The 19,610-nt window shown below is 42.0% G+C and overlaps 1 protein-coding gene across 21 annotated transcripts in view; it reads right to left on the bottom strand.

Moving 5' to 3' along the window:
• Nucleotides 1-6,917: 6,917 nt before the first annotated feature.
• Nucleotides 6,918-19,610, bottom strand: part of MCF2L (MCF.2 cell line derived transforming sequence like) — a 163,762-nt gene continuing 151,069 nt past the window's right edge. For 8 of the 21 annotated variants that reach the window (XM_055801156.1, XM_055801160.1, XM_055801162.1 and 5 more), the window contains 13 exons: nt 18,836-19,057; nt 18,179-18,271; nt 17,545-17,623; nt 17,326-17,392; nt 15,913-16,028; nt 15,160-15,246; nt 14,237-14,296; nt 13,809-13,883; nt 11,568-11,648; nt 10,329-10,456; nt 9,602-9,714; nt 9,372-9,475; nt 6,918-9,219 (listed from right to left, as the gene is read on the bottom strand). In XM_055801156.1, coding sequence (XP_055657131.1) covers nt 9,125-9,219; nt 9,372-9,475; nt 9,602-9,714; nt 10,329-10,456; nt 11,568-11,648; nt 13,809-13,883; nt 14,237-14,296; nt 15,160-15,246; nt 15,913-16,028; nt 17,326-17,392; nt 17,545-17,623; nt 18,179-18,271; nt 18,836-19,057 — 1,320 coding nt within the window. In that variant the 3' untranslated portion in view covers nt 6,918-9,124. Of the gene's footprint in view, nt 9,220-9,371; nt 9,476-9,601; nt 9,715-10,328; nt 10,457-11,567; nt 11,649-11,986; nt 12,522-13,808; nt 13,884-14,236; nt 14,297-15,159; nt 15,247-15,912; nt 16,029-17,325; nt 17,393-17,544; nt 17,624-18,178; nt 18,272-18,835; nt 19,058-19,610 lie in introns of those variants that run through there. The other 13 variants (XM_055801169.1, XM_055801171.1, XM_055801168.1 and 10 more) reach the window with 10 other exon arrangements.

A 19,610-nucleotide genomic window follows, 5' to 3' on the forward strand; every position in this document is an offset into this window, starting at 1 on the left:
GAGGGAGCAGCGACGTGATATTTATCTTGAATTGGCAGTCAAGATACAGCCTTCCAGTGCTTTGGAGTATGATCGAACCACTGACATCTGTCTTTTCCCATTTCTCTGTCACCAGCTGAAACACTGCACTTCTAGCTGAATTTACTTGGAGACACTAATTAACCAGCAAGAGACACCCTTCACTGTTTCTCTCCATCTTTACTGCAAGGCCCATGTGGCCAGCACAAGTTGTACCAGTTGAAGAGATGCTGAGCTGACCCACGTTACATTTCATTAGTAACATAGGGGCTTGAGGGGCTGATCTGCAGGCAATGTTTTATCTGGAACACAATCAGTCCTCTGATTTAATGGAAATCAATTAATGGCATCAGACTAAAGAATTGACAACATTCCTGGGGAAATATTTACTTAAGATAGCAGTGAGGTAAAGAGCATGTTTGCTTATGAGAAGTGAAGCGTTGCCTGAGAGCTGGAGTATTTCTGGGCTGTTTTCCCCTTCCAGTGTCAAAAGGAAGGAGGCTCAGCTCTGCATCTGAATGCTGCAGCAAAGAAAAGCAACAGCTGGATTTTTACTTTGCTGCCAACACTTGGTGTAACTCCTTGCAGCAGTCGTGATTGCTTAGGAGAGCCGGGCTCCCAGCTGTTCTCCACATGCGGTGCTACTATTTAGTGGCGATGTGCACAGCTGGGTGTTCTGCTTTGAACTCGCTTTCCCAAGAGGGAGCATCTGGGCACTTCCCTGGATCGCAACCTGGCTAATTCCCAGCAGCCCAGTTCCCGGGATGGTCAAGGTGGCAGGTCCTGTCCCAGGACAGAGGAAGGAGGCAAGTTACTAGAATACAAGAGGAGCTACAGCAGCCCCATGCTGTCCCCATCTCTGCTTTTGGGGAACCCTCTCCACACCTCATAGCCTGCTAACATGATCCTCCCTGCTTAGTCACTTGCCTATGGCAGCGAGTTCAAAATAGCAAGGGCACGTTCAGCTTAGCAAGACCAAAGCTTGTTGGCTCTTTGTCTCGTCCGCTTGGGGAAAGATCTAGCCCCGTCCAGCTAAACGAGCCAGGCAAATCAGAGCACGAGGCTGTGCCTCCCACACCTGAGGCCAGCCTGGCTCTGTGCCTATTGCCCACCCTCCCCGGCCATATTTCCTCAGGCTGGGTGGGTAGCTCCCTGCCAGGGAGGGTGGGCTGGCTGCCACCCCACAGTGGCATCACAGCAGCTCTGCACCAGGGCACCCACCCCATCACTTTCTTGTCTTCTTCCCTCCTAGCGTGCAGATCCTGTGCCTCCTTCAGGACTAATGCAGTATTTTCCTTCCGTCTTCCTTCCTCTGTTGGCATCCCTTAAACATGAAATATTTTGCTTTTATTGCTTGGGAACACAGCCAAACAGTTACTAGTTTTAGAGCCCAGGGAGAAGCCCAAGTGCTGGGGACAACAATCAGTTCATACAGGGACAGTCTTTCTTCCAAGAAAAATTTATGTGATTAGGTTTCATCAGGGATGACAGGGGTGACCATGCCTATGAGGAGGGTCACTGAGGATTCAGCAGCTCTTTGCTCATGAACTTCACATTCACAGATCTTGTCTCAAAGCTGTTTTCTACTAACTTCTGCTGGGCTAGTTCTTTGGTTAGAGCTGTGTTTTTAAAGAAGAGCTCCCCTTCCTTACTGTCTTAGACTCCAGCCAGGGGAGCAAATGTCAGTTCCTTAGGTTTTCTTCCCCAGAAGATCCCTAAGTCCTACTTCGCTATCCTTCTTGTGTGGTCTTGCTGTAGGTTCATGAGAATGGCCCTGGTATTCTGCTCTATAAACCTCCTTGTCAGCACAGGCTTCAGCCTTGGCTTATGTTTTCTGAGCAATTCCAAGAAAAACAACCCACTGTTCAATTAAAAGTGAATACATATTAACACAAACATGCACCCCTGCTGCTCATGGGTGCTACTGGAATGAGTTTGGGGGCAGCTGTTCAGAAAATGTGATTCAGGGTGTTTTTTTAGTGCATGTTTTGGATATGCCAAGATTACTTTATTTCAAGAAAAAAAAATTAAACATGAAAAATGTTAGCAATGTGAAATAAAAAAAATCTAAAGCAGAAACATTAGCCTGGAAGACATGAACTGATGTTTCAGAGCGTACCAATCTTTATTTTTCTTTTGTTTCCTACTGATACTTTTCAAAGAAAAACTCCTACAATTTTGCTATTTTTAGTTTCGTATTTTGGGTTGAAGAGAAGGTATGGAAGCTATTGGGAACTGTGCATCTTGAGCCGATCCAACACATTGCTGGTCATTTAAGCCCGAGTTTTCTAATCAGCACTCAGGAACAACTTAAAAAAAATAAATCAATGATTTCTATTTCAAAGAGGCCATAAGAGATCATTTCAGTAAGCTGACAAGGCTGTGTCTAGTTAAGAAAGGTTTAGAAACAAGCTCCCTCATGAATTTACAGAAGATTCAATTTAAATCTTCAATAACAATAGTAACTTGCCATCATTCATTTATCAGGCTAATTACAAGCAAGCCAAGCCTGTGATCAAGATAACGATTTCCTGTTTCTGTTGTACTAATCTATAAATATACGAATATCATGCTGCTAAGGTTTAAAGCAAATTATTTGGGTTTCAGACCTCAAAAGAGAACTATTTCTTTCCAGGAGAAAATTACTTGCCCGCTTGACTGAGTTCTGTATCCCCATAGAACAATTACTCTCATAAAGAGGAAACAGAAGATGGGGAGATAATATTTTTGATAATTTTTTTGTGACCAGCCCTGAATACAAGTGCTTAACATTTTATTTTTTAATCTTGATGCGGGTTATTTCATTCTTTTCTTTTGCTGTCTGAGAAGGATATCTAAAGATACCCAGATAATAAAGGAAGCAAAAGACATAGAAAAGGCAGTTGCAAAATAGATTTACAGTAAAGGCAGTGTGTCCCAAAGTTTGTCTGTATTATGCCACCTATCTCGGTTGATAATGAGAAATATTAACTCTACTACAGACCTTCTCTTGACTGTGTCCTGAGACCATCACAGCTGCAACAGCACCACTGGTAAATCCGTAGTCCTAAACGCAGCTGAGGACCTTGCTGTCTTGTCAATTGATGTGCACAGAATAAATATAAAAACCTGAAAGGCGATTAATCAATTCACTTCAAATGAATTGTCAAAGATAATATTTCAGCGCTAAACTGGCTAATCTGAGTAAAAACCTGTCACGACAAAAATGCAAAACTTGATCCTTGATTTTCTACCACCATCTTTAGGCTGCTGCTGGTACAGGCGGCGGCAGCAGTACCTGGGGAGGGGTGCAAAGATACCCAGCAAGCATATTTTAGTGCAGCCAGCTCTTCCTGTCTTTCTGCTACACAGACTTGCTGTTGTGGGTGATTTTGGCCACAGGTCAGAGCCATGGAGGAACTGGCAGAGCTCCTTGTGGTTTGCCTTTGCCCCAGCTGCAACTCCGTCCCTCCTTGCGAAGGGCTGAGGAACTCATCTTCGTGCTACGCTGCTAGGCTGGGTGAGGAAACACTGCCACTTCGTCCTGCAGCCTGCCTTTTGTGTACACCACGCTGCTTTTTTTCCTCTCGGGGCTTTGTCTAGGTGTAATGCTGCCCCCAGATTTCTCAAAAGGCTTGGGCTTTGGGCTCGGATGTTTCATGCTTCAGCAGAGACCCCTGGCACCCCTTGCCCCTGCGCTGCTGCTGCCTTTGGGGGCTGTCTTGGCCAGGGACATCGCAGAGGCCACAACCACAGGAGTGAGCGTGGGTGCTACTGCTTAGGAGAGCGGAATGCTGCACCCGTTCTGGGAGCTGACCCAGCCAAAAATTGCCAGGGAAAAGGTGAGGGAATAACTGAGCTGCTCCCTGGAGCTGGCAGGGCTACGGGTGCACTGCTTGTGAGGCAGGAGGGGAGTTTGCTGCTGGGCTGGCAGCAGCTCCATGCAGCTTCTACTTTGGCACACAACATGCAGCATTTTTTCATGCTGAAACAACTTTCCACCCCTGTGCTCCTCACCCCACTGCACCCGCCAGCCCCGTATGCTCCCCTCAAAAAATAACCCACTCTGCATTCTTCCCTCTGCCTTTTAACCTCTGGCTGACATGTGACAGCCCCTCGCCCCACCAGCAAACCAGTCCCTTGCCATCCCTCCATCCCTCCAGGCTGGCACAATGGGTAGCTGCTCTGGTACAAAGGAGCCTGCGGTGGGGCCAGCCTACGGTGCCCAGGTTGCCAAACATCATTTACACACTTAACCAACTTTTAGCAATGCAGAGCAACGCTAGCTCCAGTCAAATGAAAGAGGTATTAAGTAAACTGACAGCCAGTTTGGAAAATAAAGACTACTAGACATCCTTCTTTGTCTTAAAAAAAAGATTCTTTCTCTTAAATGGGCATTTACTGAGCTGGATTATCCACAGAGAGGTGGCATCCGAGTTTCTGCTTGCTGAGCGGATCATCCACCACGAAAGCAAGGAGAAAAAGGAGGAAACAAGGATGCTCGAGAAAGAGCCAGGTAACAGGGGCTCCAGCAGCCATGGCTGAGAGCTGGTGAAGGCACTGCCTGGGGGGTGAGTGGCCATCTGGGGCAGGAGGGCAGCAAGGCATCCCCAGTGCTCAACAAAGCAGGGTGAGAAGTAGGGCAGCATGTACCTTCTGGAAGGACAGCAGAGGGTCTGCAGTAAAAGGCTGGATTTCCTGAGGATACAACATTTGCAGGATATCAAAGCCAAGGCCAGCTCCAGAGAGCCACAGAAACAGCTTGCGATAGTGAATGGCCAAGTGATCAAGTGATAGATGAAGCTGGAAAGTGTGCCTGGGAAACGAGCTGGGAAGACTGTGCACACAAAATGCTGAACTCTAACCCAGCGCCATTGTGGATGGTTCCCTGAAAGTATCAGCTTGAGGCGCAGCAGCTTGGAAATACGTGGAAAGGAATGAAAAAAAAAAACCCAAGAAAAATCTGATCCAGTCTTGCTGGTGAGGGAGCTGGCATCCCTTCGCCTGAGCTGGGTCTCAGGAGCAGCTCCCGCTGCCTTTTATGCAACAGCTCACTGACTGAGGCGAACAGCTGCTTTGGTCCCCACGTTGCTATTTGAAGACGGTATTACACAGCCTTCTGCACAGAAAAGTGACAAGCTCAAAATTTCACAAGCCTTAAATTTCTTTCCTGGATGTGTTAAGGGAAGAAGGGGAAATTTTAGAAGTATGTCAGACAGCATTTAAAGAGGGCTTCTGGAAGCTGCCTGGAACAAAGTAAGTGAAGCACATCTAATACCTCTGCCAAAGGCCTTGGGTTGTCCAGCTGCTGCAGCTGGCCTCACCCTGCCGGGGTGTTTGTAAAGGCAGGAGAAGGTATTTATCAAGTGCTTTGCTATTACAGGTCAGAAAACTACTTCACCCTCTGCGACTCTTTACCTAGCCATTCATTTCTTTCCACCTGCCCTGAGTCTCTGAAAGGATCGCATCTTCATCTTCCTTAACAGCTGCTAAAACAATAAAATTAGTTGTTGCTAATGTGGCCATCACAGCTTACACATTACCTATTCATCTCCTTTCAAATGAAAGCCCAGAGAAGCTACTTCAACATCTAAACATCTTATTTTGATCATACAGTATCTAGACACAGTTTACAACAGATATTAAGGGACAACAGAATCTGGCTCTTCTATTCCTGCATCCCAAGTTAAGGGAATTGAACTTGGGTAGCTTCCTCATACAAGGCAGATTTGGCACTCACCCATACCAATCCAGGGAGACTGCTAATTCTGGGGACTTGTGCGGATGCGCCACACTTTACGATGCAGTTCATAACAACTATCTGATATACGATACAGAAGAGGAATGGGAGTCCCTGTCATCTTGAGGTAAGTGATGTAAACAAGTTATGGTTCAAAGTCCTCAGTTTTGCCCAATGACAATGGCTGTGCAGAATGGAGAGAGGGTTTTGTATTCCAGCCAGAAAACTGCTTCTGTGTCTGCGGAGACCATGCTCCAACTTTAAGCCAGTTATCTAGGATATAAGAAACCCAAGATGAGTCCATAGTCTTTACAATAGGAAAAACCATCCTTACAATTAAAAAGAGACCAATCATTATTAGGGTTTTACATAGAAAATTATTTAATTTCCACTAAGATAAATCTGGCCTGGAATTCTTTCTTTCTTTTGCTCTAACTAGTATGATGTGACTCTGCTCAGAAAGGCTGGACCTCCTTTCGCTCACAAAAGTAGGACTACCTACTACAGAGGTAGCTGTCAACAGGAACAAGAGTAAATAAAAGCAATCAGATCCTAATAACACCTTATTTGAACTGTGTAATTGCACATGGCCACCAACTCAGCCCAGATGACTCCAGTCAGCGTAAAATTCACCTCCTTACCATGATGGCCCTTAAAACCATTAATCAGTAAATGCGCAAACATGTTCCTCTTCAGATGCTGCAAGGGTGAACATGGTTTCTCATTTCTCATGAGCTGTGGCCAGACATGGACCTCCAACTTGTTCTGCTCAAACCACAGGATCAGGAGGAGCGTGCATACAGGAGGGGAACCATGGGATGATACATAGCTTGCTTCAGGAAAACCCAACAGCAATGTGCTGTCTTTCAAAAACGAGTGTGTGGGAGAAAGGGAATCAATCTGATTACCTGGCACTGGCTTTCATTTTTTTATCCTCAGCCTGCAGGCACGCTTTAATTCCCCCACACCAGGTGAGACAGGATCACAAGGGTGAAACGCTGTTCTTCTGAGATGGTCCCACAATGACTAGGCAAAGGATATGAACATATGGACCCTGACAAGCGACAGCTAGACAGACCTGGTTTTCTGTTCCAAATCCTTCAGCCTGTCTGTTTTTATGCGATACCCATAAGAAGCTTTTAAGACTGTGAGAGAAAATAAAACACAGAACATGTCTACATAAAGGCATTCAGCAAGAAGCGCTGAAATTTATTCAAATTAATTACAATAGGACCTCTGACTTTGTACTTCTAATTCACAACAGCAGTAAAAAAGGAAATGGTGAAATGGGTTGTATTAAAGTGCTATGATGTGGAGAAAACCGCTGAAATAACACAAATGAGGCTGCAGTGACAAATGAAAGGACAGTCTCATCCTGGCAATGACAGCAATATATAAGTAAATTATGTTACAGATAATTTACAAAATAACTTATATAGATGAAGATAAGCTGAATCTTATGTTGCCATTCCGTTGTTAAATATCAGACTAAATATTCCTGGTCAGCACAGTATTATATGGGATAATTAAAAAAAGATCAGAGGATTTCTGCATTGGAAAAGATGCCTGAAGTAAAACCCTGATCAAACTTTATATTGCAGTATTGCAAGAAACCTAAGTATTTATGGAATTGTAAAGTGACACATTCAGCAGCATGAAGACTATAAATACAACTTTTACATTGATACATTATATCTACACACATATACATATCTACACACACATATACACACACAAGCACATACATGCACATATATATGTGCATAAATATATGTGTGTGTATATATATGTTTCAATTTGTACTGACCATGGTCAGCTGCATTTTGATTGCATCTGCAGTAGGGTTGCTTTTGCAACCAAGGAGTAAGATAAATCTTTAGAATATTTGCCATTTAATTTTCCTAAGCTGCAGTCTCAAAAATATAGAATTCTGGCATAAAGATAGACTTCAGGGCTCAGCCATCAGAGGATCTGATGATTAAACAGCAGTTCCTGTTGACATAACTGACATGACTGCTGTGCTTAGTGCTTCTGAAAAATTAGGCTCTTAACATCCGCATTATTTTTAAGTGATATGATACATGAATCAGTTAAAACCCTATTTTCATATAAGTAAAAATATTTGAGAGGTGGACAGGAATGAATACAATATTCCATACATGCACAGAGTTTGGACTGTTTGTAAGGATGACATGCAAAGAACATTTGAGAATGTGAAAATCTACAACATTGGCTTACATCATACCTTGAAAAAGGGCAAGTTTAGCATTACCTTTCCTTTAAAAAAATTTAAAATACTTGCCTGTAGCATGAATCTGACTCTTCTCTAATAAAGATCTTTATTCTCCCCTGCTTCCCTTTTATAGAAAAATTATGTCATTATTTTTTTCTCTTTGAATAAATCTGCAACAAACACTACCGACTAAAAATAGTCTGATTTCTAGCCCTCATAGGTTTGTCTGAAGGACGGCTCTTGACCCATAGTGCAGCCACAAGTTTCCTCCGCCTGTAACTGCATGTTAATTGTGAGAGCTGAAGGTAACCATGCCATTTCCATTTATTAAGAAATCATTTAGTGAATAAGAACATTTGTGTTTCATTGTGTACCTGCATAAGGAAAAAGATACTACTAAATTGCCAAGGCTATGTAAACACAGTGATCTTGGTGAATAATTTGGTTGTGAGGCCAAAATACCTCAGAAAACAGCTATTGCATTGCACACATAAAAAGGTTGGAAAGGACAAAACAATAGTTTCTTTTGATGCTGCTGTGGTCAGTGAATTGGTCATGTCTGCATCCCAGTCTCTAGGGAGCAGAAGAATGTCCTGAAGACCCATAAGAAGAAAAATGGCTGGATCAAACCTCCTTCCTGGTTGCTGTAAGAGTCCCATTCACTGCACTGAGGTACATCCTTGGAGAAAAGAGGTTTTTTGGGAGAAGAAATTGTAAACTCTGATTTATTATCCTCATACCTACTCCTGTACAGTGATTGCTATGTTATTAGTTTACAAAGAGGATTTAGCACTGACCACATTTTGTTTGCTCACATTCAGATTCTGGCTGTTACGAAATGATACAGTTCTGCAGAAACCTGATTGTGTATCAATGAGAAAATGTGTTCTATGCCTACAGCTCTGCAGCTTCAAACTTCAGAGCAGAAGCCTCTACAAGACCCTATTTCAAATCATTCAACTTTTATTTACAACTTCACATTCCATGCACTTTTCGTTGGGATCTTCTGGGAGAACCTGTAAAAATCACTGAAAATACGCATGGCTGGCAACACAGAACTGGTGGTTCTCCGTTGGAGTCCAATGTCCAGAACTCTGCACAAAATGACCAACTCCGGGATTTACCTTCCGTGGAGGTGGGGTGAAAATTTAGTGTTAGCCCTTAATGTCTGAGAAGCTGGTGCTGCTGGCATTGCAGCTATCACTGCAACTTGACGATGTGCTCAAAGTGCTGGAGGCAGTGCCTGATTCTGGAAAAAAGAAAGACGGAAAGAAAGAAAGAAAGAAAAAGAAAGAAAGAAAAAAGGCAAGAAAATATGATATGGTTGCTGTTTTTCACAACTTTCTTCAATAACAGGAATCTTCAGAGAGACAATCATCTCATTTAAAATAAATAGCCTACCAGAGCTGCTTAAAGATTGAGCTGATTTCGAATTGCCTATGAGTATCAGCAGATTGTTTGCTGGGATCCAACCTTCTCTACCAGTGCTCAGGTTCTTTACATACCTAAAAAAATATAAAAAAATAGAAAGTCAGATTGCTTCATTTGATGGCTTTGAAAGTTTTGCCCTAAATATCTGCCTTCCAAACACAGTTCTGCGTATAAAAATTTCCAAACACAGATCTGCGTACCAAAGTCCATCCTCCCCTTCACGAATCAGTTGAACTAGATCTCCACTTTTCACTGTAAATTCTTCAGAAACTCCTTTCTCATAATCAGTCACAACTGTATATTTACCGGGAGTCTAAATGCACACAGAGGAAAAACATAAACAAATTATTTCTATTGTGTACTTTAAGGTTGCAACATTTGTTATGAAATTATACTTTTCCCTTCTTTCTCATGCACATACATGCTGAAGATGGTGTAAACATACATCCTGAGAAGCAGTAAAACTTTGCTGTTTGATTACAAGTAAATTCAGTACATGAATTCTCACACCCTGAAAAACATTTAGGGAAATGTTCCCATCACAACAATTAATTCAAATCTCTACAGAAAAAAATCAAAAGACAAGACAAAAAACAAGCTGGCAGACTAGCGATGTGATGTACGTGTGGAAGTTTGTTGACATGGTAGCTCAGCATGTCATTGCTTGACTGCTGTACTATGGCATAAGCAGTCACGGTCTCACTAGCCTGCAGGTACACAAAAGCACAGATGGATCTTCCCAAGATACAAACACAAGGCTCATTTAAGAGAAGAGGATAATTTCCATTCCCCTAGGAATTTTGCCCAGCTGAGAATTTCAAGGCAGACACTTTCATTCCTGCAATTTTCAAAAGCATTCCTGTATACTGCCACACACGATGTATTGGTATCATTTGCTTAGCTCAATAGGAAAGCATTTCTGGTTACCAGCTTCATCTCGCCTCCCCTTCCTCCCCCTTCTTCCTCCGCATCCGATGAATTCAGCGGATCTTCAGCACTAGACCAGCCATCATTTTCTTCAGATGCATCAAGAGAATGAGACGTTTTTGCCCAGCCTTGAGGAACAAACAGCCAACAGTTAACTTTGCAGCAGTGAGCCACTGACTGGGAGGAATGTTCTTCCTGCGGAAAAGCTCTTAAGTGATCTACATAAACAGCAGATAAACTGCACACAGGGAAGTTATTACAGCCACTGGGTGAAATTCACAGCTGGCAGAAGTTGACCCATTTCCATCAGCGTAGGTGGAGTTGTGGCAATGCACATCAGTGAATTTGGCCCTTTGGATTTATACAGAGTGAAACAGATGGAAAGAATGCACATTCCCAACTAAAAAGCAGCTATTTCTCTCTTATACAAAGATGAACAATGGATAGATACTCTTTTTCTTGGGAGGAGGTAGAGGACTTTATGGGAAGAGGATGAACACACAGGACTGTCATCCAAAACAACCTATCCAGCCTACTGGAACAAGGGATGGAGGCACACTACCTCCTTCAAACTTCTGAGCCCTTAGAGCTGTCAAGAAATTCAACACAAGCTCCAGGCACTCTGCACTTCATCTGACAAGGCAGCTTATTATTTAAGGGTATTCAGGCTGACACAAGGATACTTAATCACGCTGACTTATCTTGGTATTAAGTCACTGCACCAAACACCACAAAACCAATCTCCTGCCTGTCATTTATTGCCAAGTGTTCCTTTTTCTCTCTCAGAGTGAAGCATTTCATTTATTTACGAAGCTCAATCATATCCAGAGTGTACAAAATCCCTCTCCAAATAAAACTACAGTAAGTTTTACTAGTACCATGCTTTTCACTAAGGTCAGCAGCTGCTAATGTGTCAAGCTTATAATGAAAAAAAGTCATAATAAAATACAAATATTTGTAAGTAAGATTTTGGTTCAAGCCAAATGGTAACAACGATGAAATTTAATGAAAAGAATGAAAGCAAGAACAAACCTCGCAACTTTTATGTAACTACTTGTTAAGTTGAGAAAGCACCAGCATTTTTGCCCTTCGCTGCTTCCGAGGCATTTGTCACACAGCTGGTCATGCCAGTGCATTAGGAAAAAAACCTGAGCACTGTCAGAGAGTAAAGCCAAAGCAATCTAAGAATCACAGAAACAAATCACACCTAGAGCACACCAAACAGAGTAGGACTTTTACCTCGCCTGCGCTGGATGACCTGCACAAGGTTAGAAGTACTGACCCATTTGGCCCTGTCCAGGGTTAAGAATGAACTTCCATCTGTGAAGAAACTGAGTAATAAATTCCTGCTGTATTCCATGAAAATTTCCTTATAAGTTCACATCTTATAGTTGGCTCATGGGACACAGGCTCATGAAACCCTTTCCATTATTTCCAAGTCAAGAACAATGCAACAAAAGAAAACTTGGTTTCTCCTAATTATTCCAAGCTCTCATTAGAAACAGAACCAACACGTTGCACAGAAGAAACAGAAAGTGAAATCACTGTAAATTGCTCTGCCTGCAGCATCATACTCACTGGCCTGCTCACCTGGAACATTTTGGGTAACAGCTCTTGTTCTTCAGCCTCTTTTTACCCACATCAGCACACTGTGTGAAAAGAAGCAGACGTGCCTGATCCTGCCATAGCAACAGCACTCCTACTCCTCATACAAGCTGTTGCTCTATTATTAGCAAGTCTGTAAAAAAGCCCATCTCATCCTGGGCAGGGAAGTGGTCACTATGGCCATATTCATATTAGCTAACTACAAGCACCAAAATTATGCATGTGCATTCAATGTCTATGTGTGTTTCTGCACAGTGTGACTAGATCTGAGCTCCCTATAAAGGCAGAAAAGGTAAGAAAATGGCAGACAGTCTTGAGAAAAGATGAGGTGAAGCAGAAATGAGTTTAGATTTGATGGTGCTAGGAAAACCAAGGATTCATTAACCACTTCTCTTCAGAAATGGGCCTGCAGATTTCTTCACAGACATAGGATCTATCTGCAAGATCCTTGAGCTCACTATGATGTAAATCAGAGCAATAGAGCAGTGAAAGGACGTAAGTGGAGCAGTGTGCTCTGCACTGGGGAGCTGTGGCCATCACCTGCTGCAGTTTCATCCTGAAATGCCTGGGTCAACTGCCTGCTTATCCCTGAGTTGGGGAAGGAGAAGAGATCGCGTCAGAAAAGAGATTGGAAGGTGCAAGACAGGAAAGGGAGTTACCAGATGTTTTAAATTCATTTACTTGGTTTAGTAGTTTCATAAAGTGAGAGGCTACTGGACCAGACAGCAAATCAGACAAGTCTGTTCCAACAGTTTTACTGTAAATTAGTAATGGAAAAGGACTCTCCACCCTGGAAAATTCCATCATCTGTGGAAAAGGCCACAAAACACCCTTTTCTTTCTAATAGCATTTTCAAGCCCTCAGGATTTCTAAGGCACCTGGAGATCTCAGAGGTTTGACTGATACCTGCAGAAAATTAACCTTGTAACTCCCGTATTCCCACTTGTGGAGTTTCTGCATGCATCCAGCCTGGGATTACATTGCCTGCTGCTCAGACAAGTGAATGGTGTTCCCCAGCACAGCAGCTGAACCTGTATCATTTCTACAGGTGAGAGAAAGACAGAGGCTATGGAAACCTGGAGAAGAGGATGAAAGAAGGGCTTGAAACAGCCTCATCTTTAGAATAGTATTTTCTAAGAGATGGTGACGGAAAGAAAGTCAGGAAGAGAGCAACTGCTCTCCTTGTACTCTTTAGTTAATTAGCCCTAGGGATTTGTACTCAAGCGTTCACCAACAGCCTTGCTGGTTAGAAATGGGTCATTTAACTGAAATGCTTTTCTGTTCTTTGCTTAGCTATGGGTTGGGAGGACAGAAGGGAAACTGCTACAGTTAAATGGGTTCAGTTACAACATCTGGGGTTCACAGGGTGGTAAAAATTGTCTGCTGTCACCCAAAGAAAGATGCAACAGGACTGTGACTGCAGTAATAAAAGCAAATCTAAAATAGAAATTCCACATGGCAGTGATGATCCCCACTCTGACTAGAGTACATGAGTTTTGCATTTCTTTTTTTTCCCTTCCTTTTTTAAAAAGTTAAATCTCCTCCACAAGGAGCACAGTGACAGGACAATGCTGACTGGAAAACCATGTGTCTCACAGCAACTGGATGCCCCTGTAATTCCATTAAACACCCAGCTTCTGGTTATTTCTTCAGCAGATGACCCCTTTTGCATTGCCGTCTCCCAAAACCTAGTTAGCTGTATACTACTTTATTTGATGCCAAGTGTAAACCTTTAGCCAATTGTACTATCAAACCCAGTATATACAGAAGCTGACAGACCCACTTAGAAAAACTCAGCTGAAAGCGCTCTGATGTAACATATTACATGAGGAATGCATGGCTATTTGTGGAGTACAAGATGTGGTATCACTATACCTCTTAAACCAAAAGGAGTTGGGTCACTCACTACTTCATGCCGTTTAGCTTTTTTGTCAGGACTGGTAGGAGAAGCTGCAGGAGGATGAATAGGCAAAAAACACAGAAGAGAGATATTGAAGAACTGGAAAAAAGAGAATAGGTGGATTGCATGCTAACTACCTTTGAGTTTACACTGGAAAACAAGCGGATTTCTGTAATCACTCTAATTTTAGCTGTCATTGGTTAATTACAGCAGAAGGAATTAATTATTTACAGGTAGTTATTTGCAGATAAATTGACAAATTTATTTTATAGTAATAGACGAAAATAAATGTAAAATTTTCTAAATGAACTAGGTATCAACTGAATACAATTAATTTCAATTTTAGACAAACAATACCAAATTAAGCAATCATTTTTATATAAATCTAGTGCTACTTCAATACCTGGTCCTGTAAGAAGGATCATTGGCAATATCTGGCTTTTAGCAGAAGGAGATGGAGTTTCTGTCAAGGCAAGCATGGGATATTAGTGCTCACCTCATTAGCATTAGATACACATCCCTAGAGTCTCTCCAGAAAGAACTCAAAGGTAATCAGGTTTTTAAAAGGCATTCTGAAAGGATGCTGGAAGGAAAAAAAAAACAACCCCAAACCAACACCATGCTCTTGAACAAGGGCCATCATCACAGTGCAATTCAGTGTTCAAGACAGCTGTTCAAAGCAAGAAGTGAATGTACCGGTGCAATTACTTGGCAGGAGGAAGCAAGAAAGGTCTCAGTCTCCTATTGCCAGTTTTAGGGAAAAAAGTAAAGACTGTTTCTGGAAGCATAGGGAAATTCTTATTTATTTTTGTATCCAGCAAAACACCACCATCATACACATTCTGCTGTAGTCATGCTTTGGGAGTTTTGTTAGCAAGTATGCCAACAGAGAAGTAATCTAGAAAACCTTGATTCCTTTTTGCCAAGTACAACTGCATTTGGGGCAGATCCACTGAAGCGAGAAGCAGGCCAGGTGTCTGATCTGAAGACAAATTCCTTCCTCTAGTTTTCCTACAGGAATAGGGCACTATACACTTCCTCCTTAGCCTTGATAGTGAGGCTAGAGGCACTGGAAACTGCACTTCTCCTCCTGCATCTCCAACAGCTCCACTTTTCCCAGCTGCACCTCCCCCTCCCACTTTGGAGCTGGTTTCTTTTGATATCTCCCTGTCAGGGTCATTGACTCAAGAACCCAGCTTGACCTCAGGAGAACAAGCTAGTGCATACACCGAATACCTGTTAACACTACACACATATACAAAGTGATGCTTCAATTACAGCCTTAAACAGAAAACAGTCTAGCTTTATTCATTTTTTTTTAATTACCTTTCTGATTTTTGAGGTTAGTAAAGCTATGCAGCGTAAAGCGCTTTTTTGACAGTACAGAGCATTCTGAGGTAGAGCTAGTGTCATCTACAAAGGAAGAGAAAGACATAGAAAGAAAGAGGAGACGGCCATGAAAAGATCAAGGCAAAAAACTGTTTGCAGCCCTGTCAGGAACCTGCATGTTAGGATGAGAAAGGACAACTGAAAGGCCAGGTACAACAGATGAACCCAAGTGGCCAGTTGTTCTCGCTATGCAGGGCTTGTCCTGCCACTGGTTCAATAAATAATCTCCATTATGGGAACCAAAATTAAGGAGAAAAAAAATCCCCAAACCAAAAACTAAATTAAAACTCTTTAGAACAGGTAATGCTGAGAAATTTATCCAGGGTAAGAGAACTCTGAGAAGCTGGGCAGCTCTAAGAGAAGATCTGCTGCAGACTTGGGCCTCGTAACACATCGTTCCCACCTTCTTTTGGCTACCCTTCATTCAAGGTGGCTTTGGGCCTGTCCACACCACAAAGTGGAACGCAAAAACCCCAGGCTAAGGGCAAATAAGACTGGTGTGCTCGTGGAATGTGGGCAGCGCTTTGTGGGTGGACTGCCTTAGGGATGAAAGCAGCAAAGCCCTGCTCATTCAGGTGTATGCTGCGTTTCCCTGCACTACCATGGCTACTCTGCTGGTGGATCTGCCTGTGCATCTGCAGTGCAGGCATGCTCTTTGCAATTAAAGATAACACATAGGTGTAAACTCACCTTTGCCTTTTTCAGGGTACTTTGGTGCTACTGTGGTGCCATAACCTTCTAGACTTGCAAGATCAGCTTTTCTCTCCTCCATTTTTTTGGTGTTTCTGATGTGGTTCCGTGAAGGACTGTTTATTAGAAGAAAATTAAGACAATCAATACATCTCCAGCAAATCCGGGTCTGAACAGGGATGATGACCTTTGGTCACAGGCTGCCTTTTACATACAGATATATAGGCTGAAAACAATTTATTAGATACTTTCAGGACTGAAAAAGTCATTGGTGATTGTGCATTTAAAGACCATGCCCACATACAAAGGAAAAGGCTCCCCTAACTGACTGCAACCACATGTACTATGGCAGTGGGAGCTCCTGAAAAGACAGGTCAGGACAACTTCCACTCACTCTCAGTTACAGGCACACATTCTGTGCTGACAGTTTCCTCCTGAACTTACTACGGAAAAAAAAAAAAAAAAAAGGGCATAAACTCTGCCCCTCTGAAGCTCTTAACACAGGAACAGTTGAGGGATGAACAATGAACATAGGCTGGATCTTGCCACTGGATTCTTATCACACCTCTGTTTGGGCATGGAATGGAGAACGACATCTTACAAATACTATATATCTTGGAAACTCTCCCTGGGTGATAAGCAGATGCATAAAACATGCAGGGCAGAGAGCTACTGATAGATATTTGAGCAGACACCATGCAGGAATAACTGAAGATACAACCACATGGTACATACACATACTCACATCACAGAAAAAAGAGTGAGTAGCAGAGGATTAAGAAGAGGTGTCAGAGAAGGTGGAAGCAGAAGAATGTATAGGTTGGTAGGGTGAAGGATTAAAAATAGGAAAAGAAGAAAAGCTTGACTCCGAAGCTGGGACACTGGAGGAATCAACACACCAGTTAGTTTAAAAAAAGAAAGGAAATTGGAGGAAAAGTACAAGGGCAGAGCAAAGATAATGCCCTGAAAAAGACAAGAAGAAAGGTAACACGACATTGGAAAAGAAAAAAAAAATAGTCCAGGTGAATGAAACAGAACAGAAAAGAAAGGAAAAGGCTGCTCCACATAACTCTTATCCGGGGTGTAAAGTATATAATTAGCTGTTCAACAGACAGACCCATAATGCCACCAGGATTTTGGCTGGTGCAGAAAATTACTTTTCTGTGTTGTTCTCTTCATCTGGCAAATCCCATGCCATGGGTGCCCAATTTAACAGTTCTGGAGATGCATTTACATATATATATATATATATAATATATAAAAATAAAGCTTTACAGCTTTATAGTGGGAAGAGACCTAACAAACCCCTATAAGATAAGGGCCAGTAGTAAGGGACAGGAGTAATGAAGAACTGCAAACTAGATGTATTAGTATATTTACAAGACAGCCAGGCTGATTTGACAACATACTTACCTGGTACAAGATGATGTTGGAAGAGGTAAGCTCTGTGTTTGTTCTAGTGTCCTGTGCTGACTAGCTTCTGTAATGGAGGAAAGAGAAAGAACTCAAAACATAAATCTATTTTAATAACTTTTTATTTCTACAGTCCTACACAGTGAAGATACACAGTGCAGGTTTTGAAGTTCAAAGAGAAAAGAGATTAAAAAAATATATATATCCAAAATATTTCACCTCTGCATGCCTGCAGTTGACTCGTCAGCACTTTTCTTATTTCATTTACCCAAGTAGCTTTAACTTCAGGGGTTGGAGCCTACCCAAAAATAAATACAATCAGCCATCAAGCATAGAATAGTTATTACCCAAACAGTTGTGTGCCAAAGCACAGCTTCAGAGGAATCCTTCGAGAGGGACAGACAGAGTTCCCTCTCCAGCTCTTCAGTGGCAGAAACTAGTTGTAACACCTGGCACATGCTGGGGCAGAAGCTGTGCATGTGCTATAGTCAAACCATGGCTCCCAAGCCATCCACTACTCCAAAGAGAGCAGCAGTAATGGTGTGTACAATATCCTCCATCAATACTGTAAAACATGACTATTTTTTCCCCGCAGAAGACTCTGCAATTGAAATATATTAAGAAACTACCTTATGAATTAATCTGGTGGTGGTTTGTTTTTTATTTTTTTTTCCCCGATTTTTGTCTTTTTTTTCCCCCCACATTTCCTCACCACTGTCTACTAGTGATATAACAGAAGAAAAAACCTCCAGATCTTAGGATTAGAGCAGTGACACCCCCCCCCCCTTCTCTCTCTCTTTTGTTTTAAAAAATGTAGTGGCAAGTTATTTACCTGTAGTGGCAAGTTATTTACCTGTATAATGTAAACTTCTTCCCTTGCATTATACCAGATCTCAAATTTTTTTGCATCACCTTTGACATTTTCTGTTATTCCAACTGCTGCCATCTGGAAGCAAAGAGAACAGAAGCTGACCTACTACATTGTGTTTACGGTAACAATGGAAGCACGTGGCTACTGGTATTCTTTGGTACCCTAGTTGTGAAAAGGAAAACTACATTTAGCTTCTTGCTCAAGGAAAAGAAGAGCTAATAACATATGATTTGCATGTTGGACATGAGATTTAGTGCTTTGTATCAGCTTGGCTACCTTGGAGGGAAGAAGGGTTTAGGTACATTAAGACTGACCCACAAGATGTCTCTCCAAATCCAGACCACCAAACCTTATATCTATTTTATACTACCCTGCTCTAAAATTTCTGTGTGATTAATGCAGCTGTCATACAGCTAGACTAGTACAGTTTGGATTTTCTCAAAGGGTAATTTCCTCCCCCCCAATCCAGACAGCAAACACAAAGTAACACAGATGTGCAGCACCACTTAGGTTTGCCGGAAAGGGTGAAGTTCCCAGTACAAAACTGTACACAGCCTCACAGACAAAAAACTAGAACGTTGTATTACTGCATGCTAAGCCCTCAGTACCTCGACTTTGCTGGACTGCTCAGTGTCTTACATTTAAGGAGTGTTTGTAGCTATAAGAAGGTGCTTTCTCATATCCCTCTCCATTTTCTTCTCGCTTTTTACAGAACAGCACTGCTTTCTCATGTAGGAAGAGGTGTCGCTGCATTGGCTTGAAGCGTGCCAAATCTTTCACCTTCGAGTGACCCTTTTTATGATCAGTCCAGACATTGAAGGATCCCTGCATTAAAAGCTTGCCCAGCTCATTCAGGTTTCCCTGGAACAAAAAAAAAAGTGGTATTTATAACTATAAAGAGATCATAGCAGACTAAAATGCATACTCTGAACAGGTCTTTACAAGTTCTGTTGTTCCAAGTAATCTCTCACATCAGTGTTTATGTTGGATTTGAAATGTAATAAAAATAAAATCAGTGTTGGATTTTTACACATAAATTTTCTCTCCCCAACACTGTTCAGGGAGGATTTTACAGTCAGGAGTACCAGTAGCACAGATCTACACAGAGAGAGAGGGGGAAAAAAACCACTTATTTGATTATTTGTTTTTGTTTTTGGTTTTTTTTTTTTCCCCCAGCATTCTGCTGCAAAGCTGCTTACATTTTGTTTTGTTTGGGTTTTTTTTTTTTTTTTGTTGTTTGTTTTTTGAGTGGAAGTTCTGGGTGTAGTTTTAGACATAGATGTAAATCCCATTTGACAGTAGCCTAAACCACACTTTTCATAACAAATTTCAGTTTCTAACTCAGTGTTAAGTAGATATAAGAAAAAAACTTGGGTAGACAGAGCAAAGTATTATTCATAGCAGGAAAACTTCA

The sequence above is a fragment of the Falco peregrinus genome, chromosome 4 (assembly GCF_023634155.1).
Source record: "Falco peregrinus isolate bFalPer1 chromosome 4, bFalPer1.pri, whole genome shotgun sequence".
NCBI classification, from domain to species: domain Eukaryota; kingdom Metazoa; phylum Chordata; class Aves; order Falconiformes; family Falconidae; genus Falco; species Falco peregrinus.